Below are 24,738 nucleotides of genomic sequence, written 5' to 3'. Positions count from 1 at the left end.
TTATTTCCCATTTTGTTACAAATTTACGAAAAGAGAGTCAACCAAAGTGTTCAGTGTGGAACGATTCCACTGTAAACAAACGCGAGAGAGAGAAAGAGAGCGAACGCGAGAATGACAGCAGAACCAACTGTGAGCAAACAGTGGGTAACTGTCATGCGTCGAAAAGGTCAAAATTGAAAAGGGCGGCAAAATAATGGACTAAATTAACCAATTTCTTTGTTCGGCCACGTGGACTGTGTTGTTTTGAAAGGAATTGGACTTCGTTATTGTTTGTTAATAATTTTATTTAGGCTTATATTGTTTAAATTCTAATGTATTCAATGGAAGATAAGCAATTTGTTCATATGTTCAGATCATATAAATTAACTTTGAAAGCACATTTCTAGCTATGAAACCCTTGTCAATTAAAAAGTAAATACAAAACATCAGCACATCATTTTATCTTTCTTGCTAAGCACCAAGACTATCGTCGTAAAATCATTCAACTTGTCTGGATTAGTAGAGTGAAAACGAGTAAACGATTAGAACGATCATCCGATGCGATGGTTCGTTCCGTGTTTTGCACGTAATTTGTTTCTCAGGAAAGGGAAAACATCAGAAGAAATAACTCGGTAGGAACATCATCTGCCCAGGCACACGAAATTTGCATGCCCAGCCACAGTTAGGCTGAGCAATGTTCACAACCAAAACCCTTTGGGACTCCCAAGCCGAGGAGTTCGTAAATTGGCCGTCCGATAGCACCGTAGCACCGTGGCTTCTTGCGGGCCGATGTCGCACGATAACGAAATCAAGCTTCAGCTCAACAACTTAAAACGTCTCGAAAGTCATTAGCACCGACAAAAGGGCCCAGCTCATTCTCGTTTCGAAACTTTAGCACCACAAGCTCGAGATGTTAATCCTTTAATCCAGTTCATCAAGGCAGTGCTTGTGTGCTTCCAACTTCTTACCCAGAACCCCCGAGATTGGGTCCTTTTATTAATTACTTTACGTCCGCGATTTACCGCCGAAATGGTAAAATGGCGTGAAGTGGCACGTTGGAGGATTTGCTTTTTTGTGTTTTGCTCTTTCCCCGTTTTTTAGGGCTACATACATCCGGCTAATTTATGCGTCTTGATTCGGACCACACAATCACACAACTGATTGGTGGTTAGGGAGGCCACAATTGATATGAGCTCGGTTCACGAAAGGTGCGCTAAGGTCCGGTACGCGTAATGTCCACCGGACCGCTCTCTCTCTCTCTCGCCTGAGGCTGGCAATACCATTTCACGCAGCTTTTCCTGCCCGTGGCCAAACACCATCAATTGACCTTCTTGCGTACCCATTCGATTGCGTACCATAAATTCTGCAAACAGCGAAACAGGGTTCAACGGCGTTCCAGGCACGATTTCTCACGGTTAATGGATCGGTGTTTGGTGTGCCGTCCAAGTACTACCACCAATACCGCCATTCTCCCGCTCGACCGGAAGTCAGGCACACGAACCACGTCGACAATTGTCGCACGGAAATTGGTTCTGGTAACGATTAGGACGCGTAATAATATTCGCTCGTGGGGCTCGTGGGGTGCGACAGCGACAGCGGGTGAAACTTTGTTTCCCATCCATCAGGCGGTCTAACAGCCCCGGGAGGTGTTCTCTCTAGACTGTAGACACCGCAGACGATTTATCGCACACAAGTCACGGGCACGGAACATGTAGTACTAGTTCGTTCTAGTATCGTATCGATTGCAATTTGGCGCTTTTGTAGGTATTTAACGGGATTAGCGTAAGGTTAATGTGGAGTTAGCGAGATTAAGCATTGCGCTTTGTTTGGGGAGGTCTGCTTTCTTTTTGCTTCAAATTGATATATTCGTCTGCAGTAGCAATCAATAGTATGTGGTGCAATTGGGAGGGAGAGAACTACTACATGTTGATGTAGGTAAGTGCGATTTTCTTAGAACTTGTACATTCCAAATTACTCTATATTTCAAAAACTAATTCCTAACAAATGGTTCTATAAACATTGTACGAGCATAGGCTCGTCTCCTCGTCTAGATCATTCCTTCAATATTGACGATTGATTATCCCACGATGGGACGAAATTAAATCGACCCCAAATTGCCAACCAATAAAGCCACGACAAGGGTAAGACAAGGGGGCCTGATAATGATTGTAGTGGTCCGAAAATAAAAAGAAAAGGTAGCCCAGACGAGATAATTCGTTCGATGGTCCAATAATGATTGCTGATAAGAGCGCCGGTTTTTTTTCTCGCTTTTTTATGGTGTTGCACATGTTGAATGGACATGATCACTCCTGGTAGATATCTCATTGAGTTTCCCTGATTTAATTATTGATGCAGTTAATATGTTTCTTTATATTGTTTTATTAGTTAAATAACATTAAAACTAACCTATTACTTTCACACATTCACTAAAATGCTCTTATCTACAGACATTTGTTTACATAAAACTTAATCATAAAAGCTTTTCCATGGTTACTCTACAGTATGGTGCATCACAGCAACCACTGGAGTTGGGTTTGAGCGTCTCACGCGTGTGTCACCAATTGCATGAAAAGCTTCAACAACGCTCCATGAGAGACACAAAGACACACCAAGGTCTGATTCACAACACTCCCAGTGCCTTCTGGCTTCAGGACAGCTTGCCTAATATACCCACGCAAAGTCCAGTCAACCAGCTCAATCAATCTCCAGCTTTCGGAACGTTCCAGCCGTCCCGAACAGATCCTTCTCCTCGGCCAGCGGGTTCGTCGTTCGGCGCTTGCCTTCATCAACGCCGAGCCCTTCCTCCTCGATCAGGTACGCCCGATTGTCGATCAGCTTTTGCTCCCACTCATCCACGTACTGCTGGACGGGACCCAGCTCCCCACCCAGCTCAGCCGGAAGTACGGACGGTGGGAAGTACTTGTGCAGTGACTCCAGGCTGGAACCGTGCGATACGATCTGGGGGAAAACAACAAACCGGTTACTACTTATCAACCCTCTATGTGTGTGTGTGTGACCACGCCATGTTCGGTCGATATCACGCGGGGTCTTTTTTGATGCCCGTTTCCCAGCGCTTATCTCGCACGCTTGATTGCCGTTTTACGCACATGGCGTGGATGCATCCAGAAGGAATTGGCTGGGAACCCGCACACTTACCGTTCGTTTGCGATTCTTCTCCGTCATCAGCCCTTTGAAGATGTTCAGCACCAGATCGAAGCTTTTCGGTGTGTTGATAAAGTGGAAACCCTTCTGTCGGAGCGGTGATGCCTGTTGGTTCAGAATCGATGCCTTGCGCAGGAAGGAAAGGTTAAAGTTGAACAGATGGCTGCTGGAAGAGTGCCCCAGATCGATGATGGCAGCCTGGCCGCAGATCATCATCTGATCGTCATCCCGCAGCAGCAAATCGCCAATCATCGTAAACACCTTCAGTATATCCGGGAAGTCACAGACGTCGCCGTCGAACGCATCACCCCGGATGAGAATGATTTTCGGATCGTCCGGGTGTACCGTTTTGGGCAGTGGCACTGTAACACTGTTTCGAGCAAGATCAGTATCGAAGTACTTCCACCCCCTCCCCCCGGGAGAAAGGTCCACTTACCCCATCTTGATGACGCTCCGCACGAACGGATCGAGTGGATCGCGTTTGCGCATCACCTCCGGCAGCACCGAGCGGATCGTGTAGTACGTGTCCAGCTTGATCTTCACCTTCTCCATGCTGTGCTTGCAGGAGCGCAAAAATCCGAGCAAAAACTGATCCTCCATCCGGCCCCGGATGTGACCGGACTGCTTCATCCAGGTCTTGATCATCGTCAGCTCCTCGGTAAGTGTGCCTTCCTTTTCGTTCAACTCCTCCGCTGTCTTTCGCTTCAGACATTCGGGAATCGTTCGGATAGGCTTTGGATGTGGGAAAACGGGGTATCATTAGACCCACTCACAGCAGAGACATTCAACACCTCGATTTCACAACACTTACGATCATCTTTCTGTCTGTCGCCGGTGCCGAGAACACTTCGCTTGTTACCGAATCGACCTTCACGCTCATCTCGCTCCACCAAAAACCGGCTTACCGCACCAAATTTCAGCACACTACTGACGCACCAGTCCCGCTAACAATGTGCCATATACACTTTACACGTTCACTGCACTGTTTTTTTAGGATATATTGATCAGCTCACAGATAAGATAGAGCAAGCGTTGGCAGTGGTGGTGTGAGGCAGCCCGCCGCACGCTTCTGGAACCGTCCGACTGTGGCCACGTTTCGGGTGGTGTGGTGAGAGCGTCAGATGCAACACACCGGTCGGTGGTCCAGTGAATCTCAACGCACCACTACATGCACACACACTGGCGCAAACGTGAACGCGATCCGGTTTTTGACATTCTCTCCGGTGGCGTTGATAGATAAGCGCCGGTGGAGCTGTGCGTTGGTGCGCGAAATGGGTTGCCTTGTTGTTGTTGGTGGTGTTGTTGTGGTTTGCTGTCTCCCGTGTCTCCCGGCATGACCAGGCACTCTGTTTGCTGACGGTGCAAATTGACGCGCGTGAGTATTGCGGACGCGCCACACATTCGCGGAAGTTCATTAATACATTAATTCGTGTTAGGGGGGGTTGGGGTTTGATTTTGGGGAGATTAAATTATTGTTCTAGTTTTCCTTTTTTTGTCTCGGAGGGCGGATTGTATGATTCATTGAAGCACTTTTACGGTTGTTTTTTCGATTGAACCAGTGTGAATAAATGAATATGTATTACAGTGTGAAGGGGAAAACAGGGAAACAATCTCATCAGAATGGGAGTCGTAATGGAAGGCAAATATTTGTGGGAAAGAAAAGTAGGTAAAGACACTTCAAACATCTTGAAGAAAGTGCGATCACTCGAGCGATAGAGGATGGTTGAGTGGGTATTAATAGGGACATGGATGTGCTATTACGGTATCATCATGATGATTGTGGATGTGCTGTCTTTCTACGGAAGATGTTCATAAATATTCATTATACGTTATACCATAAATTAACTTATGAAGAATAAATAAGCTAAAATGGCTTAAAAAAGGTATTCTTGTGGATTGTACGAACTTGAACTTTTGTTACCATTCGTGCACTGATTGCTCTATAGAGTTCGCTCTAATTGTTACTTCAGTCACTATTCAAAAGACCCTCCCATTATCTTATCTGTTGTCGTGCAGAACACGACACGACGCACACTACCAACTATCAGCAAATTCACATCACTCATACAAGATACAGAGGTAGGAAATGTCCGTTTTATAATGTATTGGAGGGAACTAGAGCGGAATACTTGGAATACTGTTTAGGATGCCTGCGATGAGAGAAGCTCAGATCGGTTACTGCTCTTTCTCTTGACACTTATATATACGAGCCCAAAGCTTGTATAATACTAACAGTACTAACTAACACTATTAAACAGTAGTAACAAAGTGGGTAATTGGTTGTTTTACTGGTTGTTAACGATTAAGCTAACAACAATAGATCACAACTTAAATAACGGTACTTTTTGTCCAAAAAATGTAATATGATTGTTTTGAATATATTTAGTTTTAGTATTTATTTTATTAAACACTCCTTTCTATACTTCATTCATCTCCTATTGGAGTCTTTATCCTACTAACGATAATGGTTCCAACGGCCAATTCAACATTCAAATCAAAATCACGCTTTGCCAATGGCGCCCTCTATCGAGCAGTAGCGCAACCGATGCGAAAGCTTCATCCACCATCGCCAGTTCAGTCGGCGCTATCTTGGCCAGTTTTGCCACGCACAATAAAACGAACCCCCCTACCCTGCGATGACCGTGCAAATATAAAACAACGGTTAGCCTTTTTAGGTTTCTACCCCATTTCGCCCTATCGCCCTATCATCCCAACCCAAGATCCCACCGAAAGCGCACCTTGAAAGTGGTTGTGCTTGCCATGGGGCCGGCCCGTCGGGTATCTTATCGGTGCGGCCAGCGCGAAGATCAATAAATTAATCGCACCCCGAAAAGGAAGGGGGGCTAGCGAGATCGATAGCGATTGGAGTTCACTAGCCCGCGCGGGCTTGCCAATCTGTCAAGTGGCCGCTGCGGGCTGCTTACCGCGGAAGAAGATCTCAGTACGGAGGCCACCATTCCGCAACGCGGACGCGTTTCTTCGGTCGAGTGCATTGTCAAGGGTGTTTCGCGCGTGTGTGCGTGTGGAAGGGACAGTCCGGTGCAAGAGTGTTGTGTAGAGCAAGGTAAGATAAGCAACAGGGAAAAAGGGGGACAATTGATTTGCATAAACAACGTGTGTTGTGCCAAACTTGTTGAAGATTGCTCCAGTGACCTTGAGGAGCTACAGAGTACAGAAATTGGAATCAATTGCCAGCATTATCTTACAAGCACCCAGTTTATTTCCCCCCTCAAACCCCACCAGCTTATCAATAAATCGAGCCCGATAATGCCGAGCCTAAGACCGCTGTCTGCCCAGCTGGCAAAGAAGGCGGCGGACGAGCTGTTCGAAAAGCCGGAACGCATCGACGAAGATCTGGCCGCGCTGAGGGCCTGGTTGGCCAAGTGCCCGCACATCAAATCCCGCACCGATGACCAGTTTCTGACGATGTTCCTGCGCGGCTGCAAGCACAGCCTCGAGCGGGCCAAGGAAAAGCTGGACATGTACTACACGGTCCGGACGGCACTGCCCGAGCTGATGCGCAACCGCGATCCGGAGGAGCCGAAGCTGCTGGAGCTGATCAAGATGGGTGTGGCCGTCCCGCTGCCGAACACGGTAACGCCCGACGGGCCGCGGATCATCCTGGTGCGCCCGGGTGTGTACGATCCGAGCAAGTACACCATCCAGGAGGTGTTCCGCTACAACACCATGATGTCTGATATTATGATGAAGGAAGATGACAACCTGGTCGTCGCTGGGCAGGTGAGATTCGGGGGGGGGGGGGGAATCAGCATCATTGGAAGCTTTCAACATAAACTATTTGTCGTTTGTATGTGCGTTTAGATGGGCATTCTGGATCTCTCCAACTGCACCATGGCCCATTTCCTCCAGTTCAGCCCCACGTTCGTGAAGAAGGCTACGATGTGGAGTCAGGAAGGATCGCCGCTGCGCCAGAAGGGTTTCCACTACGTCAACACACCCAGCGGCTTTGAGGTGGTGTACAATCTGTTTAAGAATTTCCTCAACGAGAAGAACCGATCGAGGGTAAGCCGTCGTCTTGCACCAAATCCCTGGGCGGCACATTTAGCAACTTCCTTCCTTTCCCCCACAGCTGTATGTGCACGGTAGCAATCTGGACTCACTGTACGAGCACATACCGAAGGCCATGCTGCCGGCAGAGTACGGTGGAGATGCTGGCCCTATCCAGGAGATCGTCGATGCCTGGGCGAAGAAGATCATCTCGTACCGGGATTACTTCAAGGAGGAGGACCAGTACGGTACGGATGAGAAGAAGCGTCCGGGCCGTCCGAAGAACGCGGACAGCCTGTTCGGGCTGGAGGGTTCGTTCCGGAAGCTGGAGGTTGATTAGATGAACTTAGGGGAGTGATTTTGAGAATTCCAATAAAGATCTCCTTTCTTTGTTTTTGGGGAGGAAAGCTGGGAAGATGTGAATGAACTGTCTTTTTTTGCTTGAAGACGTCATCAGTAGGCCCTGGAATGAATGTATCATCCAAGTAGCTCTATTTGTGGAACAACTTTAGTGCTTGTAAGCTGTCAAAGTAGACGAGTTGTTTATTATCGCAAGGTTCCTCCTTATCTTATCGTTAATCGGTATATCGTGTTGTAACTGTGTTTAAAATCTAAGAACAATTTCCTGACATATAGATCCTGCTGCAGAGCTGATATCTTCTAAGTAACATCGATTTTCTGCAAAGTTCTTGAAGAATTCGTCCTCAAGGTTACATCTTCAAAGAATTTGTCACTGCCAACAGTTGCTTGATTATTTGATTGCACACAACTTTACACCTTGCAGCTCGGGAATTCCGATTACTTTGAGTAAAAACAGACCAATCATTACCAGCACCAGACATCACACTACGATGTGGCCAGGGGGTGAGCATGAAATCGCACAACTCAAAATCTGCCCCATCATCATTGCCGTGCGGCTTATCAGACCTTCCCCACACCAACCGATAAGATAATACAGGTGCACCGGTACAAAGGGAAGCCACGCGGTTTCACGATCAATCCGTTCGCTTTAGCTCAATCGCGTTTACATTGTACCCTGCCGGCAACTCGCCCCCTGTTGTACACCCTGCTTACCCGCGTGACCGACAGAGGGCGCAACGGCAGCGATACCATCGATAAGCTTATCGGGCCGCCGCGGTCAACAGGTAGTGTCCGGTGTGTAGTGCAACACTTGCTGCCAGTAGTGTACCGTTCGTTCCGTGGTGCAGTGCAGTCCCTCGCTCGACTGTCACGTCATGGTGAATCTACGGCCCATATCGGCCGCCCTGCACGAAAAGGCTAAGCGCGAGCTGAACGAAAAGCCCGAGCGGATCGAGGAGGATCTGGCCGCGCTACGGCAATGGCTCGCCCGCACGCCCCACATCCGGGCCCGGATCGACGACCAGTTCCTGGTGACGTTTCTGCGCGGCTGCAAGTACAGTCTCGAGCGGGCGAAGGAAAAGATCGACATGTTCTACAGTGTGCGCACGGCCATCCCGGAGCTGATGCGCAACCGTGACCCGGACCGGGGGCGCATCCGGGAGATTGTGCGGCTGGGGGTGGGTTTGCCGCTGCCGCTCACCGATGGGCCGGATGCGCCGCGCATCATGCTGATCCGGCCCGGGGTGTACGACCCGAAGCAGTACACGATCGAGGAGGTGATCAAAGTGAGCACCATGATCAACGACATACTGATGCTGGAGGACGACAATATGGTGATCGCGGGTCAGGTGAGTCTCGCAGACGCTAGGCGACGAACTGGTTGCTCGCTGCACGTACACACATTGAGCTTGAGGGCACGGTATCGCTCCCCCACCTCGAAGCTTCTAGGGCTTTGCAATCTGTGATAGTGTGTGTTGGTGTGTGTGTGTCTTGGTGTGTGGAATGTGGTGTGCTTTCACCCTTTTGGAATGAATGAGCCTTATCTTGCAATACATGGTCGCGTGTCACAGAGATTGGTTGAGAGGTGAGGTGTGCGTGAGTGTTCGCTTTGTTGAAGACATGCAGGAGTGCCTGCTTGGATAAGTGTACACTGAGGGTGTGTGTGCGCATGCGCGTGAGAGTTTGTGTTGTTACTCACTCCATGACGTAAGTGTCGGATGTTGTTATGGATTGTTGTCAACGCTTACTGCGTACGATAAGACGACCCGTATGGTGAGACAAATTAGTTTGACCTGGTTATGGTCAACAGATTCTCTGGTTAGGCCTGGTTGGACTTGACTACAGGGCTATGTAAAATAACTTCAGGACTATACAATAACATCAGGTTGAGGAACTCATATTGTACTCATACCGGCATAGGAATTGATTCTGAACTCATAGAAGCCTTGAGATTGATCCCGAACAATACCGGTCTTGGAATTGATAACGAACTCATATCAGTTCAGGAATTGATTATGTATCCATAACATTCCTGGAACTGATATTTAATCCCACACTATAGTTGAAACTTATACAGCTCCCATACTGATCATGGAACAGATCCTGGATTGATTCTATAACTGATATTTGGTCCATATTGGACTTGAAATATGTTCGGAACCTGTACTATACGGTCACAAACTCATATCGGTCCTAGAATTGATCCTGAATCCATATTCTACATCGGTCTTGGAACTTATATTGAACCCATATCGGACCTATAACTCATCTTGAACCTCGTGGAACTTATACGGAACCCATACCGATCATGGAATTGATCTAAAACCCATATCATCCTTGATACATGCGCTGAACCTATACTGGTCCCGGTACTGAACATAAACCTTAATCCTCTAACACGTGGCCATCGTTCCATTCAATTTTTTGGTCATCTTGAACATAGTTTACTATGTATTTGGACCAGTTTAAAGTAAAAATACCAGTTCGCAATGGATGTATGATCGTTGTTATCTCAAAGAACCGTCCAGATCAATCAAAAACACCATCTGGACGTCTAATGACCTTGAATATTTTGCTTCACCTTGTACTGAATGCCAAGCCCCTTTGAGGTTGAAGCCAATTGAGACCTTTAGCTTGTTTTTCATGCTCTAAACAGTGTTCCGATAGTGCCTTGTCAAATCTCAAACAAATCGATGGAAGTCTCTTTCATCTCATCTCATTTTCTTCTACCATTTCTTCTTCAGGTCGGCATCCTCGATCTAGCCAACGTGACCAGTGCCCACTTCCTGCAGTTTACGCCCACGTTCGTGAAAAAGATGACCATGATGAGCCAGGAGGGTTCACCGCTGCGCCAGAAGGGCTTCCATTACATCAACACACCGACCGGCTTCGAGACCGTCTTTAACATGTTCAAATCGTTCATGAGCGAAAAGAACCGATCGAGAGTAGGTATACCAATCCTTTATCTTTGGATTAGCCTCCTAACGGGTTTCGTTTTCCAATCCCTCCAGCTGTACGTCCACGGTAGCAATCTGGAGAAGCTCTACCAACACATCCCAAAGCGCCTGCTGCCGAAAGAGTACGGCGGGGAGGGCGATTCCCTCAAGGACATCACGGCCAACTGGGAGAAAAAGATCCTCTCCTACCGGGAGTACTTCCTCGAGGAGGACCAGTACGGCACGGATGAGCGCAAGCGCGTGGGGAAGGCAAAGACGGCCGACTCGCTGTTCGGCATGGAGGGTTCCTTCCGCCGGCTGGAGGTGGACTGAGCCCGACTGACTGAGTGAGACTTTGGCCCCTGTTGGCTTTGTACTATAGAGAAACCAAATACACAGACAGGCACTTTTTATTGACATACACACCAGTACACTGACAACAACACTGCCCCTGCTGCGTCACATAAATCCGTCCGAAACGAGTGTCGTACTGCGTGGCATTTCCGAATCACCGCCGCCAAACGTGTCCGTCGTAAGCTTGAGGTGGGAAGTTTTGGTATCTTTCGAGGGGCTCGTTGGCTGGGAATCGGGTCCACCGTGCCCCGCTGGACACAGTACCCATCCGGACAGGTTGGCCATTTTGTCGTTCGTGCCGCAGGGTGCCCGGGGCTGCAAGCGACCTCCAATCGTGGCAATGCCAAGCGCCGGATCTAGTTTCCCCATGTTACGCTTTCCGTTGCGGGCGTGCTTTGGGTGCTTTCCAGCCGACGAGCGACCGCGGCTTGCCAGAGCGGGAATGCACAGCAGGCGGGAAAGACTTATCTTGTGGAACGCTTTGCGGAAGTTTTCATTCGTCAGGCCGTAGATGAGCGGATTGAGGGCAGCGTTTAGGTACATGAGGTAGTGTGAAACGTACCAGAGGATGAGAAAATCATTGCCAATCTGTTGGAAGAGCGCAGCAAAAAAAAAGACTGTAAAAACCGCTCCAGTTTAGAACACCCTCAACTAACCTGATTCTGATTGTCGTTCAGATAGCGATTGTAGCGCACAAACACGAGCGTCGTGAACGGTATGCGCAACAGCACGAACACGATCAGCACGATGAACAACGTTTTCGCTACCTTCCGCTTGTACGACACCGAGATCGGATGCTCCTTGCGCAGTACGCGCCGCTCGTACCGGTCCAGCTTGAGGAAGATCAGGCTGTAGCAGCAGAACATTACCAGCAGCGGAAACCAAACGAGTGCGCCGATCAGCACGTGCCAGTAGCTCGGTAGAAAAGTCGTGTTTTCCGCACAGTACGTCTCGAGATAGTTCTTCCACTGGCGCTCCCGGTACGCTCGGTGCAGACTGAGCGGCAGGGCGAGCAGAAAGCCCCCGACCCAGCAGGCGACGATCAACCCAACCGCACCGCGCTTGGTAAGGCGTGAGCGCTTAGGAAACACGATCGCCGTCAACCGATCGTAGCTGATCGCGCACAGACACAGGACGGACGTGATGAGAAGGGAACCTGGGTGTGAAAGCCTGCGTTTAGTTCACGCTTTCCCGGGGTAAGTATTAAACAACCACTCACCTTGCAGGAAACCCTCCGTCCGGCACCCGATCGCACCGAGCACGTAGTTTTGGTAGAAATCGTGAAACATAAACATCAGCGGACAGATGACGAGCGTGGCCAGATCGGCGACGGCTAGGTTCGCTATGAGCAGGTTCGTTGGCGTCCGGAGGGCACGTATCTGGACGAGTGTACAGCACAGGACGGCATTGCCGAGCACACCGAACAGTACCAGGGGCAGAAAGGTGATCGTTTTCAGGGCCACCTCCCAGCCGGGCTTAAGGTGCCAAATCTCACGCGGATAGTCGTAAACGGTAAAGTCCATCTAGAATGGGAGAATGTGAGAGAGAGAGATCAGAGTTGGAGGATGAAGATGCGACTGCGAGGACGTTACCGACGGATATTCGTCGGTGTAATTGATCAAGACGTTAAGCTTGGCGATCACTTCCACGATGAGCTGATACATTGAACGGTTTTACGTGATGGAAATTTTAGCTTTTTTCTCCTCTGCTTTACTTTTAAAATGGAAATTCAATGGAAAAACGCAACCACTCAATCACACAACCGACCCTGTTCGCAATGGACTGCATCAAGCACTGGGCGGCACACGGCACTTACTTTGGAGAAGCAAACAACCGGGGTTTTACAATCTCTCCGTGCACTGAGTCAATTATCGATTTTGCTTCGCGTCAGATGGTGCTATTTTCCTACCACCCCAGGGAACTGCACTTCAGCTCGGTCTCGGCCAAGAGCAATACTGCATTAAATGCATGCACACTCACGTTCAATTTCTGCACGTAACAGCCGAGCGTTCGGTCGTCTGTTGCTCGGTTAGTAGAAGGTCTGTAGAGTGAATCCGGACCGGGGGCCTATCGATAGCCAGACCGTTGGGCGATACGCAAACCACCACTCCGGTATCGGTTTCGAAGTGTAATAACTATCATACCCCCCACTTCGTTCAGGGACTCATTCCCCGCTTTGGGTTGGGATTTTGGGGACGTTTACCGATGGGCAGCCACGATTCCCAATCACGGAGACGGGCGATGGGCGGGTGTTTCAATATCTCATCCGATAAGCGGGCAATTGATTTTGCTCTCTCCCTTTCTCAACCCCCCCCCCTCCCCTCATCGCTCGAAGGGTTCGAAGGTGAAAGCGTATTAGAGCGTGTTGCCTGTTGCTTTTGGATAAACAATTCAAGCTATGTCGGGTGTCGGGTGCTGGTGTAACAGTAAATGGTCGCATAAACAACCAAGAACCAGAGGGTCGTTTGGGGTATGGCTTGTGTGTTTGTAATGAGCAAAACGTAGATTATGTTGTAAGGGTTTTAATATAAAAGATTATATTTAACATAAGTAGTTTGTTAAGAGGAGTTTTTGGTCTCCAATGATCTTAATGTCTTTCTTCTTATATAGAATAAATTGCAATATTAACTATTTTAAACTATGAGCAAAACTCTTGGCATTAAAAGATTAAAGCAATACGTTTAAATTAATAGTTTCATTGGTAAAAATGGCAAACTACTACCAAGCACCATGCGTCTCCATTCAGATACAGAACAGATACTGGGCGCCTCCATTCAAAAATGACCAGGCGCCTCCATTAAAGGAGCCTGCAAATGTCCTTAATAATAATTATTATTTAATGGATTATTGGAATTTATTAGTGTATTAGAAAATATTTTTTTAACTAATGTGAGGAAATTATAGCTCGTACTGCGATGTGTAATTATAATGGATGGAAATCGCTCAAAGGTATTGTAAAGTATTAAATAGGAAAAATTCAATCAATTGCTGGTATACCGCAACAAAACCACCAATATTTGTATTGCGGTGCGATTAATGCTCCAATCTGGGGGTGGGTGTTGCCATTAATCGCACTAAATAATTCCACAGGCACAATGAATTATGGCTAGCGGTGTGTGATGATGAGCAGTATGATGATATATGGCCGGCAATGCATCATGCATCCCGGGAGCTGATAGTAAGGCAGGTAGGAAGCACAGTAGCGTATCCAATATCAATCTGTTTTTATTAGAAAAAACGATGAGTGAACATGAAGCGGCATATCTTTTTTTCGCTATATTTTTGGCTCCCACTCTCCACAAACAATTTCGAATGTTTCTCAACAAAAACCCACCACCAACTTCTGTAACTCTGTGTTTTGTAGTATCTTGTTTTTTTTTTATTATTTTCAATAAATATACATTCCTCATTATTTTGTCCCGAGTATCTAGGCAAGGTAGAGTTTGTGCTGGAAAAGAATGCTTTCTATCTTCTTATCACACTATCACACTACCCCTCCCCAGCGCGCCATACCGGGAGCACTCGTTTAACGTGCATCATAGTTTTGTGTGTATTTTCTTTCTCTCTCTCTTCCTATCTCTCTCTCTCTCTCTCTTTACATATACATATCTATCTTCTATATACGTACTACGCTTTCTATACAGTGAATGATTTGATAGCTTTAAAACCCGTTATGTTTAGACTAAAAGAAATAAACAAATGACCTCCTACTAATGAACTTCCGCGTGTGTGTGTGTGTGTGTGCCTAACAGCCACACACACATACACATGTACGCTTTGTTTGCTTTGCCTCTTTGCTGCTCTGCACTGCTCGTCCCATAGGCGGGTCGGTTTTGGTTGAATATTTCACTTATGTTTTCTCCTCTATTTGTTTCTTCTCTTCCTTTTTTCCTTCATTTGCTGTGTGCTGTTTTGTGGGCCTTAACATACGACATTCAGTGATTCTTTTTAACTTCTCCAAATATCTTTTCTAAGATAACACACACACAGCATTTTTGTTTGTTTAATTCTTAACAATTCCTTCCTGAAATGGGTTTTGTTTTGTTTTCATTTCATTTTTTGTTGTCTTCTCTTAATGGTTCATAAAGTTGTAAATATATGTTCACATATTTCTTTCAAACACACACACATACATAACACAGCAGCACACTGCACATACAGGCACGCCTGAACTTTTTCCCATTTTCAGTTAATGATAGGTGTGACTGTACTGAGATTCATGCCGCACAAGGCAATCATTATCGCTACAAACGTCAATTTACAGTTTAATGTGTGTTGTGGGTGTTTTGTTTTTTTCTTCATAACATATACATTTTGTTGCACTTTTTTGTGTGTTTGTGCACTTTCGTTGTAAAATTGATTACAAGAGCTGAAAAGCCACACACACACACTACATTATTCTGCTTCGCTAATTGTACGGTAACTTTATCGTGCGCTTTATGGTTAAAAACCCGTTGCTATGATACAAATACATTCGCAATCACACACACCCAGACACACACAGACACAGAGGGATATGCCTTTAAGCGCACAGAGCACTTTGCACTGCGGTTAACCTAGCGAGTAGAAGTATTGTAAACAAATAATCACACATACACGTACATACATACATACATACATACATACATACATACATACATACATACATAACGTTAAGCTCACGTTCAATTGTTTCCCCACTGCGTATTTGACTGTGTGCGTGCGCAATCCTTTTTCCCTTGCTATTTTATTTTACTTTTGTATGTGTGTGTCTGCGTGTGTTTTTCCTCTTCTTCTTCTTCTTCTTCTTCTTATGCAAAAAATCGCCCTACACTGTTACACTGTTTGTTTAAAGTACATTTTGCACAAAAATAAAACACCGAACGAACGAACGGCTGTGCTGTGCTGTGGTGCGCGGTTGTTGCGAACGGTCTGCGGAAATAACAACCAACATACATACAAACATACACTGACACAGACACTCAGTCACATACATTCACGTACAGAGATACCGATTATGGGTGGGGAGGGGGGGCGGGGGTACAGAGTACAAGAGGAGTAATCGGTGATGGCGGTAATCAGCTTCTATAGCCTTTTTTCACGCATTACTCTCACCCCAAACAACAAGAACAACAACAATATCATCAACATACACGAGTAATGTGGATGATGTCACTTCCCTGACTTTCTAACCTCCTCTTTAGGGAAGGGTGAGAGGGGACTTTGGACACAGCTTTACGTTAAATGTCCCTCCGATCGAATTATAAAGCACACCGAACACTAAGAATGCTTTTTTCACATTCATTCGCCCGTACATAAACACACACACACACATACCCTAAATGGCCACCGAAATGAAGAAGTGGAGAGAGGGAGTCAGGACACCAGCCCGCCTCTCGCCCCAAAACAATCGGAGGCAGAAAGACAAATGACAAACATTCTTAATTGATTAACTTCTATTTTCACAGCCTAGTTGTGTTTTTCTCTCTTTCTCTCTCTGTGTTCCTTTCTCTTCTCTCTTTTTCTTTTGTTTTCCCTTCCTTTTGTTTGCTTTTCAATTAGCGATTCTTTCTTTTTCACTTCTTTCTTTTACGTATTCACACAAACAACATTACGTTCTATCTTTTCCCCATTCATCCTTTTACGGGTTTTCTTCTATGAAATCACTTCCCCATTACACATTTCCCTCTCTTGTTTATTCAATCATTGCCGTTCTGTGCTGCCTAGATTGAAATCGTGGGGCAGGCGCACGTAGCTGAGAACGTTTCTCCCCATCTCAGTAGTGCCCTGCTCAGCACACAGTGTGCCATGGGCAAGCCACATTAAAAAGTGGAAAATACAGCAAACAAGAAAGTGGAACAAGTCCTCAAGGGTGAGTTACCATAATCCCTTCTCACACACACACACAGTCGTCCTTTTTACAATTAGAACGGGTTCTTCCTTTCCATACACACACACACTCACACGCGCACACAGCACAGGTCTATCTGTTTTATGCTTATTACACTTGTTTCGCTTTTTTGTTTTGTTTTGCAAAACGCAGATGGCACTCAGATTACAATCAGGCTACAAAATACATGAGGAAATTAATTACAAAAAAACGCTCTTACTCGCACACACATACACTCGCAAAAAAACAAAATTAAAACTTTTAAAACATAAAATAACCCCCCCCCCCTTATCCCGCCCGCTCTAACGATACGTAACTGCCCCGTAAAATTGCCCCACTCCCGTCTGTTTGTTTTGGTAAGCCAGTTTCTACAACGTACTTGTGTGTGCCCCTCTCTCTCTTTCTCTCTATCTCTCACTCTCCCTCTCTCTCACTAGCGGGATGGAATCAAAGTGCAGTGGAACGCGCCTCAAACCATGCTCTCCTTCTCGGGCGTTGGCTGTAGCTCCCCGAACCCGGTCACACCGCCGACACCGACCGGCAGGACGCCCACCTTGCGCAGGGAGCTGTCGCTCGACTTGAAGCCGTTCCCGTGTATGAACCCAACCAGCCAGGATTTGAGCGAGCTGCGCGTGAGCGACTTCTTGCTGCAGCTGTCCTCGTCCGGCACGCCGACGTGCTCGAGCGAGTACCACCGCTTGCTGCTGCTGTTGTTCGTGTACAGCCCCGGGCAGTGGTGCTCGTGCTCCTGCGGCGTGGTGAGTGAGGTTTGTCGCGTCAGCAGCGGACAAGTCGCCTGCTCTTCCGCCGCCCCATTTCCGATCGACCCGTTGCAGTTGTTGTTGTGCAGATACTTGTGGTGGTGGTGGTGGTGATGGTGGTGGTGCTGTGTCTCGCCGTGACTGTTGGGCGGTTTGGCGTTGCCATGGCCCGACCCACTCAACCGTTGCAGGTGCTGATCGTCCTCCAGTCGCACCGTGCTGTCGGCGATCGATTCGTGGCTGATGGTGGAGACGGCGGGCGGCACTGACACGAATGACTGTGAGCCGGTGCGGGACGGTGCGGCGATCGTTTTCGCCAGCCGGGGCACCCGCTTGGTCAGCGCGTCCAACCGTTTGCGGCGCGGCTCGAGCGTCACGGGAAAGGGATCGAGCGAGCGGCTCTCGCGAAGTAGCGCCGCCTCGGGCGATCGGCCCCCATTGGCGGCCATACTGCTGCACAGCTGCTTGTAATCGTCCGCGGACGTGATCGAGCGCAGCTTGTGGCTCAACCGTCGGCCAGGGCTGTTTGTGCCGAACAGCGCGCGCTTCAGGTTGTCGCTCGAAGCGATTTTACTCCCGAGCGTGGTGACGGTGGGGGCCGTCGGTCCCATCGGTCGCTGGTCGAGCGTACACTGCGAGTAACCATCCTCCCCGTCGTCCATCAGTGCGATCGAACCCTCGCGATAGACCGCATCGAGTCGATGGCGGGGCGGCGGCGATGAATCAGCCCGCATCATCGGCACCATCGGGCCAAACATCGAGCCCTGCAGGCTGTAGCTGCTTTCGTGGTCCGCCCCTCCACCGACCCGATGCGCACAGGACTGGCGCCTGCTGCCCGGCATGTAGCTGCCCATGCCGCTCACCGTCGTGATCATACCACCGCCCGGCAGCCCGATAATGCTCGGATGGCGCGAATCGTACGTCATCTTGGGGCTGCGACGCGGCCGACAGAACAGTGGCGGTGGCAGATCGCGCACATCGACCGGGATCTTCTGGATCGCTTGCTCGGTGGCCGCCTCCAGCCAGTACGTCATCACCTCGCCCTTGCCCTTCATCGCAATCAGACCACGCTCCACAATCACGTACCCACCGAGCGTGTCCAGCGCGTCCTTGCACTGCTGGGAGATGTGAATCTTCAGCGCCTCCCCGTTCGACTCCATGCGCGAGGCCGTATTGACAGTGTCGCCGAACAGACAGTACCGGGGCATGGTCAACCCGACTACGCCCGCCACCACCGGCCCCGTATGTATGCCGATGCGCAGCTTCAGCGTTTCGTTCGGCCGGTGAGCGATCCGGTGGCTCCGGACGGCCTGCAGCAGCTCCAGTGCCATCGAGGCGATCTCACCGACATGCCGGTTCCCGTTCGTTATTGGCAACCCAGACACCTGACACCAAGAAAGAGAGGTTTTAGTGGCAAAGCTAAAGGCGGGCGGACCGTCGGAAATACCTACCACCATGTACGCATCGCCGATCGTTTCCACCTTGTACACGTCGTACCCCTTGATGATGCGATCGAACACCGTGTACAGATCGTTCAGGAAGTTGACGACCTGCAGCGGCGTACTCTCTGCCGACATCGCTGTAAAACCAACAATGTCGCTGAAGTAGATCGTCACCGAGTCGTACGATACCGGCTCGACGCCGAGCCCTTTGGTCAGCTTCTCCGCCACCGGCTGGGGCAGCATCCGGTGCAGCAGATCCTCCGTCTTGCGCTTCTCCTCGCAGAGCAGGCGCGTCCGGTCCTGCACGATCTCCTCGAGATTGTTCGCGTACTTCTCCATCATCTCCATCATCTGGTCCATGATGTTTTTCGATTTGCCGCCGCGCATACGCTTCAATCGATTCCTGGAGTTGCGTGAGTGCATGGGTTGAGAAGAGCGGGAGAGAGGGGGGAGAGAGATTGTTATTACGTTGTGATCAGTTGAAGAAAAGATTTCACACTAAAAGAGCGATCTTTCTGGTGATCAGAATAGCCACTCGGTAGCATGAGTGAACTCAGAATGAATGTGTCAGAAAAGCGTTTGGACTCTCTAGAGTCATGTCATCGAGTCATCGAAGTCTAGACCTATAATCAGCTTTCAAACTCACGAATCATTCACATGAGTTACAATTTGACACAAAGAGTCAACTTTCTAAGCTCTAGAATGAGTTATTCCTCTTTCGCATGAGTTACCTCACTATGAGGTAGTGAGTGGTCGTCCTGGAGCTTGAAACAACTCATTCCAGCTCAACTCTCTGTGAGTCATCAACTAGTCAGGAACGAGTGTTCACTCATTTCATAACTCACTGTGATGAAGCTTTCGAACGAGTTACTATTTAACTCTAAAACAATTAAACTCTGCAATGAGCTAGTAATTGATGCGAAGAGTTAGATCACTCATCAAGATTTAATTCTTTAGAGAGCTTTGTAACTCACCAAAGCTCATTGTGAGAACTAGCTTCCGGGACTGAGAGTTAATTCGCTCATTGAAATTTGACTCTCAAAAGAGTTATTTCACTCACTGGAAGTTCCTAATCGGTGCAATGAGTTAAACCCCAAATGAGATTAAGCAAGCTGTTCCTAACACAGATTCGACTCATTCATGCATTCTAACTCAGCATGCAGCTCAGCACTCACTTACCTAATGTTGGGAAAATCTGGCCGCAGGTCTGCATTCTCGTCCCAGCAGTCGCGTATGCAGTTGATCACATAGTCGGACACATTTTCGTTCTCGATCACGCTCTCGATGTCGGGCCGGAACGGATCCTTGCCCGGTTCGGGCAGCGCCTTCACCCGATCGATGATCTCCTTCGGCTCGAGCTCGGTGTACCCGAACGGGCCCCGCCGGCCAATGATTTCGAACAGGATGATCGCGAACGCGTACACATCTCCCTTTTGCGTGCCGTACACGCTTGGTTGGCGAAGCAGCTCCGGTGACTTCCAAAACAGATCTGTAAAAAGGTGAAGAGGATTGTGTTCAGTATCGCTGGAAGGAAGAGGTGTGTATCAAGGAAAGCTGGTAGTGTGACTCACTTCGGTAGTGCTGATGTTCGCCGATCGACTCGTTCTCCGCACAGTGGCGCAGATCGTGCAGACCAAAGTCCGTCACCTGCAGCATCCAGCGCGACGTCACGACGCAGTTCGACGATTTCAAGTTACCGTGATAGTTTAAAGCTGAACTGTGAATGTAGATCATTGCCTGAAGAATGGGAAGCGCAAGCGAAAAATAACCCATTAGCGAGAAAAGAATCTCAACAGCAAACTCCGAACCAAAGCGGACAAACGCAAACTTCACTCACCTTAATTAAATCATGCACCAGTGATGCAATAAATAAATCATCTAGCTTGATATCCTCGTTCTCGATGATATCGTACAGGCTTCCCTTGGCACAATAATCAGTGACTAGTAATATCCGCATCGGCTCCACGCAAGCCCCGATGAAGCTATTGATGTTATCGTGCCGCAGGTCGCGCAGCAGCCGCATCTCCTTCATGATTTCGCGCGAGATGTCCTTGCGGCGGGAAAACTTTAGCTCCTTGATGCGCACCACCACGCTGCGGAAGCGGGCGGTCGGCGTGAACACCTGGTTCGAGCACCGCGACCCGAACGACTGGGCACTGGCCAGGCTGAGCTGTTGGGTGAGGGAAGAGAGAGGAAGGAGAAAGAGATGAGAATGATGGGTGGAAATAAATGGAGAAACAAACTTAGTCGGCGTCCGTCGGTTGGAGAGCGGTTTCGGTGGTGAAGTTTACGAGTTTGACCAACACCGGAAACGCTTCGTACGCTTTCACTCGCACAAACTGTTCTGGAATCGGTGAGCTGAGGCTTTAAAGCTTTTTCCAACGGTCCATGCGTATGCAATTACGGTGATGGAAAATGGTTAAAGCGGACGAATTCCAGTGGTTGCCGATTGGCGAAATGGATGGATAAGTAAATTGCATTATCCTGAAGGTAAATGTTATCCGATTACTTCGAAACCAATCCAAGATCTATGTATAGTTGTGAAGCTAGGTTATTGGAGGCTTCTTGAAGCATCAATTTTCCAATAAATCGGACCTGAAGCGGACTTTCAAGTCATTTAGAACAGGTTAGAGTGTCTTAAAGCTCTACCCTTTTCCCAGAATTGTTTATACATAACACTTCCGCTTAAAGCAAAGGTAAGAGATAGCATGAAATAGGACATTTCGTTCATAAAAATAACATAAGAATGAAGTTAAATGTACCAAACATAGACGTTTCCATAAATTCGTTCAAGTTTGATCCTAGGCTCTACACAGGTTAACGAGACTGTGTGATGCGTTACCGCACTGAGAGGGTCGTTGCGCAAAAAAAACTCCCATTTACTGTTTACATCCCTCTCACAATGCTCATCCCACCCACCGGCACAATGAGAAAAAACCCTACCTTGCTCGGCGAGGATACGATTTCCGTGTTGAAGTAGCCCTTGATGTCGCCCGGATCGATCTTCCACAGCAGGCCCTCGATTTCGAGCTCGATTTTCCACTTGCGATAGATGCTCATCGTGATGACGCCGGCACAGAACAGGATGAGGGCCAGGACGCCCGCCACCACCATCGACATGATGTGGGTGTCGTCTTTCATGCAGTGCTCGTTCATGAAACCGCACGACGGCTCGTCCATCGGCCGGTCCGACCCGGGCCAGTCGATCGCGTTGCCCACCTTGGACAGCTTAAACTCCTGCAATGATGGACGGGTGTGTGTATGTGTGTGTGTGTTTGTGGTTAGTTATTGTGAAAGAGAGCCGACATATAGATTGATCCCTGTTCAAGCGTGTGAGAGTGTGTGACCAAAGAAAAAAGAACGATCTGTTCGTTTTATCTGGCGAAACAAGAGGAACACAATTGAAAGACAAAATCCTCCCTTCCCGCAACGAAAAAAAAGAAGACAACTCCTCACAGTGAATATCCTGCTTCGCATTGTGCTCTTTCCCTGGAACTACCAAATCAAATCAATCTGAATCTCTGAGAAAGCGCCTTTTTCATCATCTCCTGCTGCTCCCCTTTTCCATAACACAATGTCCTGCGCTTGATTGCACGTGATAGAATGGAACAATCGGAAGCTTAACTACTACCCCTTGGGGGGGCCAGCGGGGATGCAAGTGGACCGTGGCAACCGTGGAGACATACAATGCAAAGCTCGTTACCGGCCAACCAGTTCCAACCGGATCAACGCAGCGGGGCCTGATGCCGCCAGAGCGCGGAGTGGTTAAAAATAATTGATAATCCTTCAGGAGTCGTCGCACAAAATCCCAATCCAATTGTACGCCGGATGGGTGTGCGAGCGTGGGTTATGGCGGTTGTCCAGCAGCTCATTCGCTGATTTACATTTCGGTGGGACATCCATGCGATTGGTTGTTTCCTCGTTCCTTACTCAACTTTGTTTCGCGGTGTCACTTTGTGTTCGTTCGCGGAAGTTAGTCAACTTGCTGCCCGAGCTGAAATTGAGTACATAGTCACGATGCTGATTGAGTGTATTGAGCGTCCTTCTGTTTGTGGCTCTGTGTTCGCAGTGTTTACCGCGCGGTCACGGCAACGATGGTGAATCAATGCCACACTGCAGACAGTGTAACAAACTTCGAACTCCCGATTGGATGGGCAGAGGAGTAACAAAACTACAGATCCATTCACTTGAGAGATCTTCGTTGCGCTTTGCTTAGAGCAATGTGGTTGCGTGTTGTACACATCGCCAACAGTGTTGCGTTCGTTACAATATGCCACTTTTAATTAGTCACCCACACCTAGGCACCAACCCAAGGACACTACAGCACTAAATTCATTCTCGTAATTTCACTGCCAGTCCGGTTCATTGAGGAAAATGTTCGTTTGAACTGCGGTTTGTTGGGTGTACAAATAAGTTAGTGATAACTTTGATACATTATATTGCCTTTTTTTTGATAATCAAATAATTTACAGTATTGGGAGTGTATGTAATGGAGTAATAATTCAAAATACACCAACAACTTTTTAACTTTCAACCTCACAATCCGTAATAACTTGTATCTGTAGAACTCTATCGAAGAACATGTCAATTACTTAACACCTGGAATAGATGTTCTAAACGCTTGACCAACTAAGCTAATAAATTGATACAGCAATTTGTAGCGGTGTAGCGGAACACACAACATTGTGTAAATAGTCTAAAGGATTTAAAACAATTTACAATCTCCATCCTTCCCTTAAATCCTTCGAGCAGAACAACGCTTTAACAAGCTCCCCGTTCATCATCGTGCTCGAATGTCAGCAATAGATCCTGCATATATAATTGTAAATCAAATAACACATCTCTGACTGGTATATCCCTCTCGTTGCTTATTCTCTCCCTCTCTCTCTCTCTCTCTACCTATCTCCCTCACTCTATCGAGCTAGCGCACCACAAAATCTACAAAACCAATTCGTATTTTAATGAATCCTTCACTTCAAATAATTCGGATTATTTTTCGGTACGCTGTGTTCGGTTAGCTTGGACCGTGCTTTCGACACGAATCCCACAAAAACCCCTCCCCTTGTTGCTCACACACACCCTCTTCCTAACCCACCCGATTGTTAAAACAAATACGGAAACAATCACGACTCACTCACTGGAATTTCATCGTTTCGGTGCTGGTTCGTGTCGTTGAGGTGCTGCGGTTGCCGCATCTGGAAGTGCGCGACCGGCCGCATCTGGAACTCGCAGGAAAAGTTCGCCTCCTCGTAGAACTCCCGCTTGAGGGCGAGCACCGAAAAGTTACCCTCCGAGTCGCCGTAGTCGTCGATTTTAATCGTCGCACCGGCAACGCCTGCATGGTGAGAGAAATGGACGAAAAAAATGCCCCCGCCCGGGGAAAATGGAAATGTGAATATGTTCGCACCATTCGCGCAATATGTTTCGGGGGATGGCTTTTTGTGTGTGTGTGTGTGTGTTGCAGTGGCAGCTACACGCTACTATACTCACTGTGGTACGTTCGGTTGTTGATGATGGTTTGTATGATCTTGGTACCGTTGCTGGCCACGTCCCGGATCACGTCGCTCGTCAGCGGCCGGTGCTGCTGCTCCTCCTTCAGCAGCTTGTCCAGGGCCCAGGCGTACAGCTTCACCGAATCGTACAGATAGGCGGCATAGATCGACACGTACTGATGGGAATATGCGAGACCGAGGAATGCAAAGGAACAAAACAAAGCGATGGTTAAAAAAAACAGCCGACTCAATCCAAGTGTACGAAACGAAATGAAAGAGAAAACTCCATTACATTGGATTGGAAAGAGGGAGTGAGATGGAAACAATAGTCCTCCACTGAAACGGTTGCCAAGGATTGCTTTGATGGTAGTCAAA

General features: G+C 48.1%; 5 protein-coding genes across 17 annotated transcripts in view; 2 read left to right on the top strand and 3 right to left on the bottom strand.

Annotated features, from left to right (window-relative positions):
* Positions 1 to 2,342: 2,342 nt before the first annotated feature.
* Positions 2,343 to 4,381, bottom strand: LOC120904010 (alpha-tocopherol transfer protein-like). The gene is made up of 4 exons (XM_040313710.1): positions 3,953 to 4,381; positions 3,578 to 3,873; positions 3,136 to 3,511; positions 2,343 to 2,937 (listed from the first exon to the last, which is right to left on the bottom strand). Exons 1-4 carry the CDS (start codon positions 4,019 to 4,021, stop codon positions 2,674 to 2,676), a joined length of 1,005 nt encoding a protein of 334 aa, XP_040169644.1. The 5' UTR covers positions 4,022 to 4,381; the 3' UTR covers positions 2,343 to 2,673.
* A 1,561-nt stretch (positions 4,382 to 5,942) lies between these two features.
* LOC120904247 (retinol-binding protein pinta-like) lies at positions 5,943 to 7,572 on the top strand. 2 transcript variants are annotated; one of them, XM_040314110.1, is made up of 4 exons: positions 5,943 to 6,205; positions 6,358 to 6,882; positions 6,964 to 7,164; positions 7,232 to 7,572. In XM_040314110.1, the coding sequence occupies exons 2-4, from the start codon at positions 6,409 to 6,411 to the stop codon at positions 7,487 to 7,489; spliced, it is 933 nt and encodes a 310-aa protein (XP_040170044.1). In that variant the 5' UTR covers positions 5,943 to 6,205; positions 6,358 to 6,408; the 3' UTR covers positions 7,490 to 7,572. The 2 variants fall into 2 exon arrangements, with proteins under 2 accessions (XP_040170044.1, XP_040170043.1); XM_040314109.1 differs by having other exon boundaries at positions 5,946 to 6,205; positions 6,385 to 6,882.
* A 736-nt stretch (positions 7,573 to 8,308) lies between these two features.
* On the top strand, positions 8,309 to 10,876 carry LOC120903814 (retinol-binding protein pinta-like). The gene is made up of 3 exons (XM_040313441.1): positions 8,309 to 8,858; positions 10,254 to 10,454; positions 10,521 to 10,876. The coding sequence occupies exons 1-3, from the start codon at positions 8,385 to 8,387 to the stop codon at positions 10,776 to 10,778; spliced, it is 933 nt and encodes a 310-aa protein (XP_040169375.1). The 5' UTR covers positions 8,309 to 8,384; the 3' UTR covers positions 10,779 to 10,876.
* LOC120903812 (neuropeptide FF receptor 2-like) lies at positions 10,838 to 12,794 on the bottom strand. Of its 3 annotated transcripts, none has more exons than XM_040313439.1 (4): positions 12,616 to 12,794; positions 12,019 to 12,322; positions 11,456 to 11,955; positions 10,838 to 11,387 (listed from the first exon to the last, which is right to left on the bottom strand). In XM_040313439.1, exons 2-4 carry the CDS (start codon positions 12,320 to 12,322, stop codon positions 10,905 to 10,907), a joined length of 1,287 nt encoding a protein of 428 aa, XP_040169373.1. In that variant the 5' UTR covers positions 12,616 to 12,794; the 3' UTR covers positions 10,838 to 10,904. The 3 variants fall into 3 exon arrangements, with proteins under 3 accessions (XP_040169373.1, XP_040169372.1, XP_040169374.1); XM_040313438.1 differs by lacking the exon at positions 12,616 to 12,794 and adding an exon at positions 12,392 to 12,581; XM_040313440.1 differs by lacking the exon at positions 12,616 to 12,794 and adding an exon at positions 12,396 to 12,492.
* Positions 12,795 to 14,149: 1,355 nt separating this feature from the next.
* The window catches only part of LOC120903809 (receptor-type guanylate cyclase Gyc76C-like), a 58,508-nt gene continuing 47,919 nt past the window's right edge, over positions 14,150 to 24,738 (bottom strand). For all 10 annotated transcript variants that reach the window (XM_040313425.1, XM_040313426.1, XM_040313424.1 and 7 more), the window contains 8 exons: positions 24,362 to 24,539; positions 24,010 to 24,206; positions 21,815 to 22,108; positions 20,709 to 21,041; positions 20,443 to 20,608; positions 20,051 to 20,360; positions 18,881 to 19,274; positions 14,150 to 18,814 (listed from right to left, as the gene is read on the bottom strand). In XM_040313425.1, coding sequence (XP_040169359.1) covers positions 17,138 to 18,814; positions 18,881 to 19,274; positions 20,051 to 20,360; positions 20,443 to 20,608; positions 20,709 to 21,041; positions 21,815 to 22,108; positions 24,010 to 24,206; positions 24,362 to 24,539 — 3,549 coding nt within the window. In that variant the 3' untranslated portion in view covers positions 14,150 to 17,137. The remainder of the gene's footprint in view (positions 18,815 to 18,880; positions 19,275 to 20,050; positions 20,361 to 20,442; positions 20,609 to 20,708; positions 21,042 to 21,814; positions 22,109 to 24,009; positions 24,207 to 24,361; positions 24,540 to 24,738) is intronic.

The sequence above is a fragment of the Anopheles arabiensis genome, chromosome 3 (assembly GCF_016920715.1).
Source record: "Anopheles arabiensis isolate DONGOLA chromosome 3, AaraD3, whole genome shotgun sequence".
In the NCBI taxonomy this organism is placed as follows: Eukaryota; Metazoa; Arthropoda; class Insecta; order Diptera; family Culicidae; genus Anopheles; species Anopheles arabiensis.
Note: the sequence above shows the minus strand (reverse complement) of the source record. Positions and strands in the feature narration are given on the sequence as shown.